General features: G+C 42.5%; 1 protein-coding gene across 2 annotated transcripts in view; it reads left to right on the top strand.

The window, feature by feature from the left end:
• The first annotated feature begins 4,050 nt into the window (after positions 1-4,050).
• LOC140761367 (uncharacterized) overlaps positions 4,051-18,492 on the top strand; it is an 88,646-nt gene continuing 74,204 nt past the window's right edge. For both annotated transcript variants that reach the window (XM_073098656.1, XM_073098655.1), the window contains exon 1: positions 4,051-8,192. In XM_073098656.1, coding sequence (XP_072954757.1) covers positions 4,924-7,107 — 2,184 coding nt within the window. In that variant the 5' untranslated portion in view covers positions 4,051-4,923 and the 3' untranslated portion in view covers positions 7,108-8,192. The remainder of the gene's footprint in view (positions 8,193-18,492) is intronic.

Below are 18,492 nucleotides of genomic sequence, written 5' to 3' on the forward strand. Positions count from 1 at the left end.
ACTCGAGCTGCCGTCCTTACAAAGCAATCGAGAGAGGGTCACATAGGGCTTCTAAATCACGAGCTCTTTGGAGTCAGGGTCGTCGTTGCATCCACACACGTGAAGTATATGACACATCAAAGTGCGTCGAGATTCGTGCTGCATCCTGGCCACTAGGATTTCCTTCGAATTGAGCAAGGTTTGGGTTTCATTATTTGGGTTGCCGTGATGGAATTGGGTAGTGCGAGTAATAATGGAGTAGGTGGGCTCACAAAACGTTGCTGTTTTGGTGTTTGTTTTCGTCTGGGGGAGAGAGAGAGAGAGAGAGAGAGAGAGAGAGAGAGAGAGAGAGAGAGAGAGAGAGAGAGAGAGAGAGAGGAACGGATTCCCGCGTGGGGTTTAGGAGAACGAAGAACGAGAAGAAGATGGGCGAGGGGCATTTCCGTCCAGACAACAAGAGATGGGCGTTGCCGTTTGATTAGATGCCATGCGTGCTCTTCAAACTTCCAACGCATACTGGCCCACCCCTTCTTCTGTTAGATCCAGAAACACTCCCCCCCCCCCCCCCCCCCCCCACATGTGATGAATTGGCCAAATTAACCCTATGCTGCAATCTACTAGTGATAATCCCATCTCGACCACCGACATACCAGCTATCTATGTCCAAAAGTTGAAACTTGGATTTAGTCATTTTAACCCATAATTATTTTATCTCTTTTTTAGTTGGACAGAAATTATTTTACTTAAATATATCATATGTTATAGTGATTTAACGAGAAACATTCTATACAGCAAAAAAGAGAAAATATACTTAAAATATTTTTAGTTTTTTAATGTTACAACATATTTATTTGAAAATAAAAGAGTATATGAGAAGGACCATGAGGAGGAGGGTAGTTTGGTAAAGTTGCCGAAACAACATCCCCAAGAAAACATGGCACGAGTTTGTTGGCTGGCGGCCACTTTCCCCGCGGCGGTAAGTCGAAGGCTTTTGTTTTTTCTGCTCGCGGGTGGGTCTCACACGGGACCGGGGGGGGCGTTGTGGGGGTGGCGCGTCCTCGCGGCGCTTAGTTGTCATCCGTCTGACCAGCACCGCGACACGTAGGCGCACGGGGTTGTACAGGCCCACGTGGATGACTGGACCGTTGGAATTCGCCGACCGACACGTGGCGAGAGCGGTGGGAGCAGAAAGGCTCTTTTTAGAGCTTTCCCGGTGCCGATTAACCGCGAGGGTGTAAAAGATTATTTTACCTTTCTGCCATTGAAGTGTCTCATCACTCGTCAGTCATCGCATGCTTACATCCTCCGGAAAAGGAATATTTACTGTTCAAAATTAAATTAGTTAGAACTCCAACGTATATCACTGTTCAAATTAAAAATAGTTTTTTTTCTTCGGTAGCAAAAACTAAATAGTTATAAATAATATCTGAATTGAATGTTCTACATGGGTTAGAATGTCTCACTTACTATAGAAATTTAATACGATTTGATTCATATTGGCTTAACGCGTGATATTGTGTGTATTGAGATAAACCTATTTATCTAGTTAAGTTTGTAAGAAGCAATAAAACCATTTTTGTCCGAGCGCATTCGAACGCAGGGATAGCGTTCGAACAGGGGTGCGAATGCCTGCACACGTTTGCAAAAATATGAAACATATATTATGCGTTTGAACAAATTAGGCTGTTTGAATGCGGTCGTTCGAATGCCTGCATATGTTCATATCGATAGAGAACAAAAATTCTGCGTTCGAACGTGCTCACATTCAAATGCACCGCGACAAAAGTGTGGGTTTTCTTAGGGTTTGTTAAGGTTGTTTGGAGTTGTTTGACTTAGTTGAGGAGTTCTTAGGGTGAGCCTCTACAAATATGTGGAGAAAACCCTAATTGAAGTCGGATGATGATAATTGAATTGGCTTTGGCCTTTATCTCATTCTCTATTTGTCTCTAACTATTGGCGCCTTCTCCCTCCTCCCTTTTTTCATCACCCAAGTCTTTGGTTGGTCTCTTCCAGTTTCTAACCACTATTTTTTTTATATTAACTTCTTCCCCTTCACACCAAAAACTAAACCTTGCACCTATCTAACCATTAGAGGGCTATCAAACTAGGATCTAATTGACCTTCGGCCACTATTTGATCGATATCTTAAGATCTAAACATCTGAATCCTGTGATCTTGTATTCGTTGGAAAACTCTCTCCAAGAGCAACAACATATATAAAATTCAAAAAGATCCGTTGGTTAGATTGTTCACAAATCTCTTTGAAATTTACGTGCTTTATTGAGTCCAAAACCGTTGCGGATCGGATTAGGCCGGTTCATAACAAAATTCACATTCATATGGCGAAGAGAAATGTTGAATATATAATACAAATTAAAGGGAAAATAGGTTTAGATTAAATTCATCCGGTATAGTTTTATTTGTGTTAATATATCTCTTTATATTATAGACTTAATATAACTATTTTAGCTTTTAACATATTTAATTAAATTATTAGTCAAATTTAAATTTGTAAATAGAGACAAAGTTGTAGAAAATTAAATAATCTTTTTAATGCACTTAAAGTAATATCGCAGTTTTGAGATAATAAAGATATAAATATATTGAACAAATGCATCTTTTTTATTATATTTTTGTCATTGTAAATTTAATCGATATTATTTTACATGTGTTGAAAAACTTATCTAATTCTCTAAAATTGTCTCTAATGAGTATCTTCAAATTCGACACATAGCTAGCTGACGCTTGCATTTATGATCGGAGGTAACTCGGTCATCATAGTAAAAACACAAGCTTTTTCTTCGACGCTCTTCTAAGTTGTTGGGTACAAAGCGGCGCCTAATCTGTCGGTTAAGCTAAGTAGTTGGTGCAAGCTGAGTTAGGGCAGATGTCGTCTCTAGTAGGCCGCCTTTCTTCTCTACTTCTTGCATATCTGGTTCAGCTGATCCAACTTGGACTCTATCAGTATAGCTAAGGAGAAGGCCTCGTCAGAAGTAGTGGGCCTCAAAGCCTTAATCTCAGCTTGAATGTCAGGCCTAAGCCCACTAATGAAGGTACTCTTTAAGACCGAGTCAAACTAGTTAGTGATTCGATTGCATATCCACTCAAACTCCTCCCAGTAAGCTCGAACTGTTATTGACTAAGTTAACTTAGTCAACATGGCCTGAAAGTCCTCACACTGGGTCAGGCTGAACCTAGCACAAATCGCATCCATAAAGTCCTTCCAAGACTTGAATGGTCGAGTTCGCTCAGTCGACTGGTACCATCTAATCGCCACACCCTCCAAATGGAATGAGACTAGCTGGACCTTTTGGTGGTTGGGCATGCCATGGTATATGAAAAACTACTTCGCTAGGTAGATTCAGTCTAGCGGGTCTCCTTTAGAAAATTTTGAAAAATCAAGCTTGATGGTCTGAGCTTGGATCCCAAAATATGGTCTATCATCACGGGCAAAGTGACCTCGGGGTTGAGGCTGGTCTTGTGGGTCATAGGCCCACGAGTTCGGCTCATGTCGGTCTTAGGCTACACGCGGGTTTGGCTCATGTCGCCCCTAGGCTGCACGTGGGTTCGGCTCAATTTGATGACCCGGGCCCATCGATTCATTCCACCATTCTTCCTCAGGCTCGTACTCATGCTCGGAGTCTTGTTCATGGGTTCCAAACTAGTTCGCATGAGATGGTCAAATTGGTTCGCAAAAAGTTGGCCTACCTTGAAAAGCATGCGCTTCATCTCCTTCATTCCAATAACCTAACCCTAAGGCTGAATTTGGAATTCAGCCTAGGGCGTCGCCATAGGATGCATAGGGGACGATGGTGGCTGGGTTCGGTCGGGGGTCACTAGCAGCTAACCCCTAGTTGGTCCTCGCGGCGGTGGAATGACGGAGAAAGGCCGAACTCGAGCTTAGGCTCGAGCTATTGTGGGGGCGGCCATGGTGCATCGCCAATAGGTCCACCGGCTCCCAACGGCTGTGGAAAGGATCAAGGGCCCCATTATGGGGGAGCAGCGGCAATGAAAAGCAGCGGTGGAGCCACCTCGGCGTAGGGGTAGCTTCCTATGGCTGTGTGATACGATTCGGACTTCACCGACATTGTCTCGAGTTTGGATTTACCTTAGGATAAGATTGAGTTTTAGGATAAGATTGAGTTTTAGGATAAGATTGAGTTTTAGGATAAGATTGTGTTTTAGGATAAGATTGAGTTGTTGGTTAGCCTATAAAAGTATGTGTAGGGCAACCAAAATTATTATTGATTATTGAGAATTGAGTTTGCCTTGCCTCCTTCATCTTCTTCGCTCTCGTTCCCTCAATCTCCCCGGCAACGCCGCTTCTAATCTCCCTCGACAGGCCAATCACCCTAGTCCCTTAGGAGTGGCCCTCTTCTCCCCCTTCTTCCAATTTATCCATCGCTATCCCTAACCTTTCCATCATCCATAACCCTTCCACCATCACTTTTACACCGGTGCCACCCCATCAACACCGGCCCTCCACAATCCACCATTACCTAGGATTTCGTGCCTTCATCCACGGAATCCAAAACAGAGTATCCTGACGTTCGTCCACTAAACGAACGATATTTCGAGATCCCCATCTCCGATTCGCCTGAAACTAGATCCGTTGGAAAGCTCTTTTCCGGGCCTACAACATATCAAAATTTCACAGCGATCCAACGGCGGGATATTTCGGGATCTGATCTCAAAGTTCCGTGCAAGATCGTATAAATCTTGAATCAAAGCCATAGCACCAAAAGAGGGTTCGTATCAATCTGGTATCAGAGCCTATAGCCGAGGAAGGATCGTAACAAGCTGGTATCAGAGCCACCGTTCCTCGGACAAGCGCTTCCAATGACGATCACTCGATCTAATAGGAATACGGAAGAACCTAGCGTTCTATCCATGTTGGGGTCTATTTCCAAACAGATTGCCATCAACAAGCAAATAATGATGTAGATGATGCAGGAAATACGGGCATGGACGAAACCTTTTTCAACAAGTAAGGCAATCACAAGACAGCATTGGGAACCCTCCACAACATACCCAACATCCTCCACGGCCTCCCCGTTCATCACAAAAATAGGGGAAAGTTCGGCTATCCAGCAAGAGCGAGATTCTACACCTCGACCTATGGTCAGCCGCAACGAACTGCCACCAACTACAATAAGATCTGCAACCATTGTAGCAGCCCTCGGAACCTCCACATCTTCCCATGCACCGGAGACCTTGTCGACAAATCGCGAAGTGCTGGCTACGCCACACCTGGTCGCTGGATATCCCTCATCAGGAATCCTCATCGGTGGTGAAGGAGATGATCCGAAACCGCGAATTTCGACACTTGGGCGGCCTTTCACTAGCTCCCTTTGCAACCATAGTGAGTCAGCAACTAAGAAGAAATCGCATATGGCCTCCAGCGATCTTCTACCATTCTCCTCGGTCAATCGACAGTCGACCACGACAGCTTCATCACCAGCGATGACGTTGCAGCTCCCTGCCAAGCTACCACTCAAAGGAGAAGGCCACGATCTTCCACCCATGGCAGCTGAAAGTGCAGATGTGGCTGGACATCGAGGAGAAGAAGTTGAGGAGCAACATCACGCGGAGGACACGATGGCCAAAATCTCCCTCGACGCCTATTCGGGGACAGCCGCGCCAAAGACCTTGCGGGTGAACGGTGTAATCAAGAAAACCACAGTGAGAATCTTGATTGACACCGGGTCCACCCACAACTTCATTGACATGAGGCTCCTTAGGAAGATTGGGCTCGAGTCGGAACCCACGGAAGGGTTCGATGTGACGATTGGAGATGGCACCACCTTGCGAGCAGATTCTATTTGTGGAGGTGCAGAATTGAAGGTGCAAGGCCAAATTTTCACATTGGATCTTTATCCATTGGCCTTGCAAGGTGCCGATATTGTTTTAGGGACCCAATGGCTTCGAAGCTTGGGGCCCGTGACCTTTGATTTTATAAGCCTCACATTGACTTTTTGGAGAGATGATCAGAGAGTGTTGTTGGATGGAAGTAAACCGCTGCTTGAACTTCCAAAAGAAAGGGGGCTCGCTTCTTTCTCGGCACCCACTTTTCCTTTCTTTTCAGATCTACGAAGAGCCAGTGCAGAGGATAGTGATCTGGTCCGACTCATGGAGGAGTTGAGAGCGAACCCCTCAAGCAACCCCGAGCACGAGGAGCGCAATGGGTTAGTACTAGAGCGCGGGCGAATCAAGGTACCCCGAAACGAAGAGCTACGGAGGCTATTGATGTCACACTTCCATGATACTCCTATAGCAGGTCATGAAGGGGTATTACGTACTTACAAGCGGCTGGCCCAAAACTGTACTTGGACTGGGATGAAGACGGACGTGAAGAAGTATGTGCGTGAATGTCAAATCTGCCAACGAACCAAATCAGAGGCACTCAAGCCTAGCGGGCTACTGCAACCACTACCGATACCAGAGCGTATTTGGGAGGATATCTCCATGGACTTCATCGAGGGGCTGCCGGAAGTTCGAGGACAATCGGTGGTGTTTGTTGTGGTGGATAGACTGAGCAAGTATGCACATTTCATAACATTGTCTCACCCATTTTCAGCAAAAAGGGTTGCTGAAATTTTTGTTCGGGAAGTGGCACGCTTGCATGGGATGCCTAGGACGATCGTGTCAGACCAGGATCGCATCTTCATAAGTGAGTTTTGGTCCGAGTTCTTCAGATTGCAAGGGACTCAAATCAATCTTAGTTCAGCTTATCACCCCGAGACGGATGGCCAAACCGAGGTGGTGAATCGTGGACTAGAGCAATACTTGCGATGCTTTGTGGCGGATCGACCAAAGGATTGGGTCAAATTTCTTCCCTGGGCTGAGTGGTCATACAATACCGCTCATCACTCAAGCATTGGCATGACCCCATTTGAGGCGGTTTATGGGCGCACTCCCCCTGTCTTGCGTGCCTACGATAGACTCGCGGCGACGGATAGGACTGAGCTTGACTTGGAGCTTGCTGATCGAGATGAAACATTAAGACGGCTCAAGACTCACCTAGCCACAGCACAAAACCGCATGAAGCAAACGCATGACAAAGGCAGACGTGAGCGAGAATTTGAGGTGGATCAATTGGTGTTCGTTCGAGCTCAACCGTATCGATAATCCACATTGAGGCCAATTTTGAACCAAAAGTTGGGATACAAGTACTATGGTCCGTACCGAGTGCTACAACGAATCGGTCCAGTAGCTTACCGATTGGACCTACCTGAAGGAACCAGGATACATCCCGTCTTCCATGTCTCGGCATTGAAGGCCAAGATCGGGCCTAACCATGTAGTGGGTTCGACCTTACCCGAACCAATGGAGGAAGATGGCTCCACTGAGCCGGTTCGAGTCCTAAGTCGTAGGAGAAGACGCCAAGGATCCAGATTAGAGACTGAAGTGCTGATTGAGTGGTTGGGCAAACCTACTGACGAGTCTACATGGGAGCTAGAGGCAGACATCATGGATCGCTTCCCAAATTTCAAACCTTGAGGACAAGGTTGCGGAAGCGTGGTGGATTGATACGATTCGGACTTCACCGACATTGTCTCGAGTTTGGATTTACCTTAGGATAAGATTGAGTTTTAGGATAAGATTGAGTTTTAGGATAAGATTGAGTTTTAGGATAAGATTGTGTTTTAGGATAAGATTGAGTTGTTGGTTAGCCTATAAAAGTATGTGTAGGGCAACCAAAATTATTATTGATTATTGAGAATTGAGTTTGCCTTGCCTCCTTCATCTTCTTCGCTCTCGTTCCCTCAATCTCCCCGGCAACGCCGCTTCTAATCTCCCTCGACAGGCCAATCACCCTAGTCCCTTAGGAGTGGCCCTCTTCTCCCCCTTCTTCCAATTTATCCATCGCTATCCCTAACCTTTCCATCATCCATAACCCTTCCACCATCACTTTTACACCGGTGCCACCCCATCAACACCGGCCCTCCACAATCCACCATTACCTAGGATTTCGTGCCTTCATCCACGGAATCCAAAACAGAGTATCCTGACGTTCGTCCACTAAACGAACGATATTTCGAGATCCCCATCTCCGATTCGCCTGAAACTAGATCCGTTGGAAAGCTCTTTTCCGGGCCTACAACATATCAAAATTTCACAGCGATCCAACGGCGGGATATTTCGGGATCTGATCTCAAAGTTCCGTGCAAGATCGTATAAATCTTGAATCAAAGCCATAGCACCAAAAGAGGGTTCGTATCAATCTGGTATCAGAGCCTATAGCCGAGGAAGGATCGTAACACTGTGGCTATCGGATTCGACCACCCAACTGTTGCCGGCGACTGCAACGGCCACTTCTAGCTGGTAGTCGGCCCAAGGAAGCCGGCTGTGGCCACCGGTGGGCATGTGAGCGTCAGACCTACGGCCACCAGCCGTAGGTTTTCTATAGTGCAAATTGCCATCGCTAGCGGTCTTCAAGCTGGAGTGGGAGTCCCATGGGAGGGATCGAAAGTGAGTGTGGGGGTCCCTTAGGAGGGATCGAAAATGATGGTGGGGGCCGGGAGCGACCAGATGGCCACCGGTGTGAGGTTAGGGTCTTTAGCCCTAGCTCCACTACGGGTAGGGAAGACAGCTCGAGGGCCGTCTCTAGCGGCTGCTCCGACATCGATTCAGCGGGCTCGACCTATAGGGACGGAAGGCGTTCCTTCTCGACTGGAGGAAGGGTTCTCGCTGGCGGTTAGGTCTCCTCTCCACCTCTTTCACGATTTGAAGTTGGTGATCATGGCTGGGCTATTTCTGCTATAGCCGGCGATGCTAGTAGCATTGGCGGCATGGGCTGGCTGCGCTGGGCTAGGAGAACAGTCGTCAAGGTTTGGATTGCCTTCTCGATCCTTTTAGAACTTTCCATGGCTCTCCTCAATGATTCACGCAGCGAGTTCATGGACTCTACCCATGCCTTCGCCCACGTTGGCGGCTCGTTGTCAACTATTGGTGGTGGTGGCGGGGGTGCCAGATCCATAGGAATGGAGATGAGATCATGGTCCTCCATGGTTGATCCCTCCTCATGGGTCTTAGAACACGTGTAAACCATCTTCCAAGGAATGTCGGCTCTGATACTAATATTACGAACTAGATGTGGAATGATCCGTTTGTAAAAAAATTATAAAAATTTAGGTGGAGGTAGCCTCGTGAGCTAGGGTTCTAATGGCTTTGGTTCACCTAAATTGGAAATCGAAATGAAAAGTTAAAAATAAAATAGTGGGGATAGGTCAAAGAGGGCAGAACAGTAAATATTTGATGTTGTGGTGATCATTAGAGGGTGGCGGTTGGCCGTATTGTAGGGTGGCTTTTGGAGGTAGGAGGTGGCTAGCGTTTGGATGCTTGAAAGGGATCTACAGTTATGATCTACTCCTATGAAGATAAAAAGAATCTAACGGTTAAGGTAAAAAGATAAAAACGAAAATAATAACTAGCTAAACTCAGATTTTTCCCAATGATAATTATCAACATATGTTCGCCCCTATTTATAGGAGTAAAATCCCTAGTGGATCGGATCCACATGCAGATTATCTGATTTATTTAAAATATAAAATAATAAGATAACGCTAAGTAACTAACTTGACTCAACCTGACTTAACCAATGTGGTCAGATCGTAATAAATGTTATAATACGATCTCTTCTTAGGCTAAGGCTCGATCTATCCCGATTTTCAGATCTGGACAAGATCTGACATAGAATTTTGAAAATAGATCCTAAAAGATGTAGCCGTCGGATCAATGTTAAATTTTGATATATTGTAGCCCTAGAAAAGAGCTTTCCAAAAAGATCTAGTTTTAGGGTAATCGGATAGTGACATCTCAAGATATCGTCCAAGAAGTAGACGAACGTCAGAGAGTCCGTCTAAGGATCTATTGATAGAGGCACAAGATCTTAGATGAAGATAGATGGTGGTGGACCAACGTTAATGGGGTGGCACCGGTGAGTAAGTGGAGATGGAAAGATTATGGAAATGGAAGGGGTTAGGACAAGGTGATAGATAGATTGGAAGTAACGGGAGGAGTGGGCCGCCCTTAAGGGACTAAGGTGAGTAGCCGGTCGAGGGAGGTTAGAAGCGGTGATGCTGCGGAACGAGAGAACGAGATAGAAGAAGATGGAGACTAGGGCAAAACTCAATTCATTTAATAATGATTCCATGGTTACCATCCACACCTTTAGAGGCTAACCAAACAATTCAAAAATGACAATTATTAATCCTAAAAATAGTAGATTTTCGCCGACTGCATTCGAACGCGATCGATCGCGTTTAAATACACATTTTGCATTCTCTGTATGTGCAGGCGTTCGCAAGCGCGTTCGAACGCATATTTTGCATTCTCTGTATTTGCGAACCTGATGCAGGTGTTCGCAAGTGCGTTCGAATGCACTCCACTCGCGTACGAATGCGATATACAAAAAACTTATTTTTCTATGAATTAAACACTAAAGCAAGAATAAAAGACACCCCCAAAGTGTATCCATGCTCGAGATGATATCGGTGAAGCCCGAATCGTATCAGGTTATGGTGATAAGATGGTTTATTTTTTGCATGATCTATTTTGGTCTTAGGTTGGGTTTGTTGCTACATCGTCTTAGTTTTCTCTTCCCCTTTTCTCCTCTAACGCTTCCTTCATACAGTATTGGGTTGCAGTTGGTGCTTGCAAGTTTTTAGATCTGTCGATTCCATACCCTGCCACAACCTATAACCTTCTATCTACCACCTTCTTCTATCTTTCTCCAATCATCTACCACTGCCTTTAATTGGGTCTAGGTGCTATGCATTTTTGTTGGAGCCTTCTTTTGTTTTCTAATTTTTGTTCCTATTTTATGTTGTTAGGTTTCTTAAGGGTCTTTTCTATTGTTTTTTTGGTGGTCATTATTGAAACTCCTACCTTCGAGGATCCTTAGGGCCATGTCTTAGATTGTCAGATTGATAGAATCTACAGGCTGATTCGAAGCGCTCTGCCCTTAGGGATTTGTTAGGGCTATTCATCACTTTATTTTATATTTGTGTCCTTAGGTCTGACACTTATTTTTAATGTAGTGCATTATTGTAAGTTATAAGTAATTTATTTTCACATCGTAGGTAAGTTAGTATTATTTAAAATAGTATAAAAATAATAAAAAGAAAGAGTATAATAAGACTTGATTTTGTAGTTCCTATGTGAAACTAAATTATCCTTTTCATACATTCGCGCCGATTATTACAAATTTAAGTAATCTAATATTTCTAATAGTTTATAAAATTACTTTAGATACATCCAACAATCGTACTTGGTCCAATTTTATATTTTTATTTACTCGATAAGCTAAGCAAGTTTATTCACTGTCCATGTTTGAATTCGTATTGGAAAAAGAAAAATGGATATATATATCACCCCTACACCAATAATATTTATCTTTTTATAATATAGAAATATATCAATGTCATCTTTCTATTAGTGTACCGTCAGATAAATTAGGAGAGTCAACTTATGTGGCAGCCACTTCAGATATAAAATAACCTAAATGCTCGGGAAGACAACTTAATTTTATTTTGGTCCAACAATAATGATGAATATAGCATTATCTTTCCTCTCCGTTCCCTCATTCCTTCTATTCTCTTCCTCCTTAATGATGCTTCCACCCATGGCTTTCCTGCAGGCGAGAGTCTCCACCATGACAGGATCTCCCTCTCTTCCTCCTACCTTGCCCTTTCCGTGCACCTTGACTTCACTATTAGCCTTCTCGATGCGCTCATGAATTGGGTAGCGGATCGAGGCACAAGATCTGGGGCAACATCGCTGAGGTTGTAGCCCTTGCCCTCATCAATGGCACCGATCCCAATGTCCACAGTTAGTACGTCTCTAGCGAAACTTCGTTTAATGGATCTCATTGACCTCCTCTTCCTTGCTTTTATTGCCATATTTGTTGGACTCTAGTGGCATTGCTGCTCAAAAGTGAGCAATGACGGACTTCCCTCGGGGCCGCCAAGGTGGCTGATGGTGGCAACCTCTTTCAAGTGATCCTCCAATGGTGCCTGTTCATGTACGTGGCGTGGCCTGTTACGATCCGACCATGTAACAACCAAAAAAAATATTAAAAAAATAAAATAAAAATAAAAAATAAAAAAACATAAAAATTCTTCACTGCATGGCACGACAGCTTCGTGCCATGCAGTGGCAGCTGGGAAGGGCGCCACGCGCCCCAAGCACTAGCCCGGCCAACTTGGCCGGGCCAGCTAGCGTGGTGGGCCCCCGCCGCCGCCGCTGCAGCCTCCCTTCCCACCGCCTCTCTCCCTTTTTTTCCTCTCTCTCTCTTTTTCTCTTTCGGGCTCTCTCTCACCTTTCTCTCTTTCTCTCTCTCTCAAACACCCTTTCTCTCTCTCTCTCTACCCGCTACCACCGTCACTCCGTCAGCCTGCCGCTGTCGCCGCCACCTCACTAACACCGGTGAGCCGAGCCTCCTTACTTCTCTCTCTCTCTCTTTCTCTTTGTCGGCTTCCTCTCGTGATCGTCGGAGGATTGGCCGTCGGGGAGAGGCCAACCGCTGAGTGGCCACCAATGGTCGCACCCCTCCCCCATGGCCCAACCCTCTTCTTCCTTCCGCTTTCTCCTCCTCCTCCTCCTCCTCCTCCTCCTCCTTCTTCTCCTCCTCCTCCTCCTCCTCTTTCTTCCCTTCTTTCCTCTTAGACTGCACCCTGCAAGTGGTGCTGGGCTCGGCCCAGCGCCCTGTTGTGCATGGCGTTGGGCTGAGCCCAGCACTATGTATAGTTATTATAAAATATATATATATATATATATATATGCATATTTTTTATTTCTAATTATATTTGATTATGTTATTAATTATTCAATTAGTTTAGTTAATTTAATGTAATTAATTTGTATAAATTAAATATAATTATATCATAGTTATTAAATAATTCTAATTATATCATGTTTAGCAAAACACCTGCAATATAAATTACTATTTTAATCCTAGGTAGGTAATAGTATTTATTAGGGTTATGTACGTATATTCTTACGTAATTATTTGCAGTAACTTAATTCTTATTTTCTTAATTATCAAGGAGAATAATAGGCAGATAATTGTGTTTTAAATACACTATTAAATAATATAATTATGGTTAATAAATAACAAAACAAATATAGAATTGAAGAGTACATAATTACAACAAGAAACTATCTTTTTGTCCGGTTAATTTTAATTAATAGAAAGACTGACATATTTGATATAAATAATTTCAGGTCCCGACCCCCCTGTTCAAGACTCCGTGAACTTAGCTATCGAGGCTTGATTATTATTCTAGTAGCGTGAACGAGTGGTGGTTTGGTATTTGCAGTGGGGTGAGTAGTCTTATCCCCTAGACGCCTTTCTCAAATTAGGATATTTTATATATTATGTACATACATGCTTTGGCCTCCAACATGATTATATGATTTTATCTAGAGATGATTTCAGTCAAGCATATTTTATCATGCATTTGATTAGGCTAATCTGAGATATGAGTACATTGGTGATATATAGAGATGATTGGAGATGATTCTACTACTATAATTGTATATCGAGATGATCTCTAGTATGAGTGTGCATGTGATAGACTAGCGGGAGTGTGCATGTGTTAGATACATGGGTGGAGACTATATTGCATCATTTTTCTCTTGACTCATGTTCCACCTAACATTCCTGTTATGCATTGACTTATTATTGTACTGGATATATGCATATGATCTGACATGTAGAAGGAAAGCATGAAATGTGATTGATAGGATAGTTGATAGAAAGCGTGAAGATACCCGAGTAGGTGCCAGGGTTAGGGGTGCCTGGAGTGATGATTATGGTCACTGATATGCCATATCTCGTGGCTCACGTCCGAGGTTAGTGAGTCTGTGTGCATAGACAATCGAACACATGCCGTTCGCTAGGGCATATGTGGCGAGTTATCCTCACGAGGTTTCTATCAGCTAGGAGGGTGCCTAATCTAGATGGATTTTGATATACCCTTAGCGTATGGCAGGGTATGATTATGACTGAGATACCCTTAGCGTATGACAGGGTATGCTTTGAGCCTACGGGCAAGATGTTGAGACCGCGTACCGGGTGTTGACTGTGCACAGTGGTCTAGTGTGATGATGGTATACCGAAATGTCGGTAGTGATTGTGATATGAAGGATTTCACCTGATTATTGAGTAATTATCATAATTTATACACCATTGCATTTGACATCATGAGATAGTCGGCATGCATCATGTGTCATATTTGAAAGAGAGTTATGATGATAGTATGACATGGAGATCTATTTATTCATTGTCGATGATTATATACTTCTATCAGTTATGACATGCTATCTACTTTTCAATTATATATTATTGAGAAACATTCGTATACTCATTCATGACATAATACTCTTTCTGATTTACATTATCCAGTACTTGATTTATTCTCTGTTTGGCTTCACTGATTCGGGGTAAGGTCTATTCACTAAGCCTTTAGCTCATGACTCTCTTTGTTTCTCATTTCCAAAAACCCAGGTGAACAAGAGGAGTAGGATACTCCCTTAGAGGTCTTGCCGGTGAGTGAGGAATAGAGTGTGGTTAGTGTTATATGCCAGATGAGTTATCTTATCTGATGTATTATTAGACATCCTCCAAAGTGTATCTGTATCCTTGTCTTATATTTTAGTTGGTGACTTTGTACTTGTATAATTATGTATATACCACTATTGTGTATATGTAGTTGTGAAAAGCTCTTGATGATGTGTTGTGGCCTGTGTGGGGCCCAAGTAGGGTTATCTGTATACTGTTGACAGTTAGACTTGAGTTATTCTTAGTTTAGATGTTGTGGATAAAATTATAATGTTGCTATAGGTTTATTTGATTGTTAGTAACTAACCAAATGGTCAGGTGCTACGCACGTGCCGTGTGGGCTCGTGCCATGCACGTGTTTAGGGTTTGGGTGTTACAGACCACATGAGTTAAGTCGAGCAAAGTCGAGTCAAGTCTATTTAGTTATGTGAGCTAATAAGGCAAGTCAAAATAAGTTATGACAGCCCTTAAGGCAAGTCTAATTAAGTCAAGTAAGCCTTTAAGGCAAGTCCAATTAAGTCATATAAGTATTTAAGGCAAATCCTAATTTGAGTCGTGTCAGCCTTTAGGGCTATGTCCAAGTAGGATTCATTGTACCCCACCTCTATATATAAAGGGGTAGGGATTCTTTATTATTCATCAAAGAATCCAGGAATCCTAGTATATCCAAGCATTGAGAGTTGAGTTTAATTATTTTCTTATTACCGCATTTATCGTTTTATCATTGCCGTTAAATCGTCTTTATTTTTTTAGGAGTAGATCTAAGTTAGAAACCATAATTCTACCATGAACCCATAGCCACCATCACCTCCAACGACCACCCTATCTTACAGCCGTCCACCACCACCCTCGGTAGTTCGTCACCCTTCGACGACCGCCGCAATATTGGATATTTACTATTCTACCCCGTTCTGGCCTTGCTTCACTATTTTAATTATTTTTCATCCAGACATTCGATTGATGTGAAACTAAAGCCATTAGAACTCTATCTTGTGAGGCTACTATTAGCTAAATTTTCATAATCATCCTACCGATGGATCATTCTAGATCTAGTCCGTAACATTGATATCAAAGTCAACGTTCCTAAGAAGATGGTTAACACGCGTTCCAAGGCCAACGAGGAGGGATCGACCATGGAGGACCACGATCTCATCTCCATTCCTGTGGGAGTTTCTTTGGAGCCCCCTCCATCCCCAGCAACTATAGACGACGAGCCACTAGCGTGGGCAATGCTTTTTTTTAAAGCATTTTTGGTCAAGTCGAAAGAGAACGCGAAGGATATCTAAACCGCCCTCAAGGACTCATATCAGGCCTTGACAGAGGTCCTACTAGCCGCCCTCCACTGATTTGTGCCGCCAGCGCCGCCGGCCACCCATGACAAGAAAACTCAAGCCGTGAGGGAGGGATGAGCCGACGAAAACTGTGGCCTTGACCCCTCCTCCAACCGTGGTGGAGGTCTCTCCACCACCGTAGATCATCACAGCCACTGCAGCGACACCGGAGCAGCCGGTAGAGACGGCCCCTGAGTCGTCTTCCCCACCCGGGTTGGAGCTAGGGCCGAAAACCCTAGCCTCCCACCAGTGGCCATTCGGTTGCTCTCGGCCTTTGCTACCTCATCCAGTCCCTTCCATGGGTCCCCCGCACTTGAGCCAAACCGGCAGCAACCATAGTATAGAAGGCCGGAAGAGTGCCATCGACGACCCTCCTCGCTGTAGCAAAATTGCGGAAGGTGGCCGCGTGTCCGGCGTTTGAGCAACCACTGATGACCACGGTCGGCCTCCTTAGACCGATTGCCTCCTAATGGTGGCCACCGTAGTCGTCGAAGACCACCGCATGGCCAAACCCAAGGGCCACACTCGCGGCATTATTACCCGAAAGAGGCCATATTGGGGTGGCTTCCGCAGGCCTCACCACCGCTTTGGCTCCACGGTAGTGGGACTATGGCCATCGACTGTAGCCGCCGAGGATCGAGGGACTCACCGGCAAGGCACCACGACCGCTGTTGCAGCCACCCGAGCTCGAGCTCAATAGTTGGCTTCCATTGCTGCTTGCCGCTGTGACGACCAACCAGGGGCCGACTGTCAACGACCCACAACCAAACCTAGCCGTCGCCGCCCCCATGCAGACCATGAAATTTGTACTTAAAGTATGAATTTCATACTTAAATTACAAAATTCAAATTCTACATAATTTTAGCAATATATTCATAATATACACATCTGACATCCAAAAAATATGAAACTAATTGAATAAATCCATGACATCATAATCTAGAACTTTTGTATTCGGAGTTTCTTCATATTTAAAATTTATCTATAGTGAAAGAAAGAATTTGACAAGAAATTCATAGTTTAAGTATGAAATTTATAGTTTAAGTATGAAATTTGTACTTTAAGAACGAAATTTGTAGTTTAAATATGAAATTCTGACAAAAATTCATAGTTTAAACTATCTTTAATTAGTCTTTTACTGTATTAATTAAAAAATGATTAGAGAGAGACTTGTATAGAAAAAATATCTCTAATTAGTCACTTTGGTAAATGTAATAACAACTTTCATTGATTTTAAATAACTTTCATTATTTATTAAAACCGGGAATTTCATACTTAAACTACAAATTTCTTATCAAATTCTTTGTTTCACTATAAATAAATTTTAAATATGAAGAAACTCAAAATATAAAAGTTTTAGATTATGAAGTCCCGGATTTTATCTAATTAGTTTCATATTTTTTTGGATGTCAGATGCATATCTTCTGAATATTTTGTTAAAATTACGCAAAATTAGAATTTTGTAATTTAAGTATGAAATTCATACTTTAAGTACAAATTTCAATTGTGCACAGTTTTGAAAAAGAATATTTACAAGATAATTATTTGAAGTCCAAAATTATGAAACTAATTTAATAAAATCTATAATATCATGATCTAGAATTTTTTTATTCAGAGTTTTTTAAATTCGAAATATATTTATAACGGAATGAAGAATTCATAGTTTAAGTACGAAATTCGTAGTTTAAGTATGAAATTCTGACAAAAATTTATAGTTTAAACTATCTCTAATTAAAAAACGATTAAAGACTTGTATAAAAAAAGGATTAAGAGATAGAAAAATGAGTAATCGAAGAAGAAGAAGAATTAGCAGCAACTATGAAGTAGATGATGAGTACGAATTATTTATCTCTCTCTCTCTTAAAGTGTCCCGGCAATATTTAATGAGGTACTAAATGATAGAAATGACAAAGTTGGAAAAAAATTAAGAAAAAAACCTCAAGTGAAAAAGAAACTGAAAATGACCCTAACCTGTCAAATAAAAGACTAAGTGAATTTTTGGTGCAAATAACCCACTATAGATTGGTCAATTTTCGCATCGGAACTACTATTTCAAACTAGGATGCTCATAGAATTAGACTTCCACATATTATTGTAAAGTTGGTTGGGTCTCGAGCTGTTGGAAATCAAAATGAACGAGTTTAATAAATGACCCAAGGTTGAACTTTTTTCCTAAATCATGTAATCAAACTTATGTATTTTGTTTTTCTTTTTACGAAATACGTAATTTAATGATGAAGTTCATTGTAATTAACCTAATGTATATAGATCCCAAAATTATGGATTTTCTCCTTAAAATACGAAAATTATGAAGTTCTTTATTAGTTAGCAATGTTATTTTGCTGCATAAGTTCAAATGCAATGTATTATGTAAATGTAATTATGAACATGTTGTCTTTCACTCATGGTATAACATGATGACTTACCCTAACAAAATTTTCTATTTCTTTGTCCCAAATAATTCCATAGCTTGATAGAATAATATTGACATATTATATATTAGCAGAATATTACTATCTTAAAAAATATCGATAAATATATCAAAATTGTCAGAAGAGAATATGTACTTTAAATCGGCTTCAAAGTCACTAAAAGGAATTTGCATTATTTAAGACA

This window comes from Typha angustifolia, chromosome 6 (assembly GCF_048772165.1).
Source record: "Typha angustifolia cultivar Huaian chromosome 6, ASM4877216v1, whole genome shotgun sequence".
NCBI lineage: Eukaryota > Viridiplantae > Streptophyta > Magnoliopsida > Poales > Typhaceae > Typha > Typha angustifolia.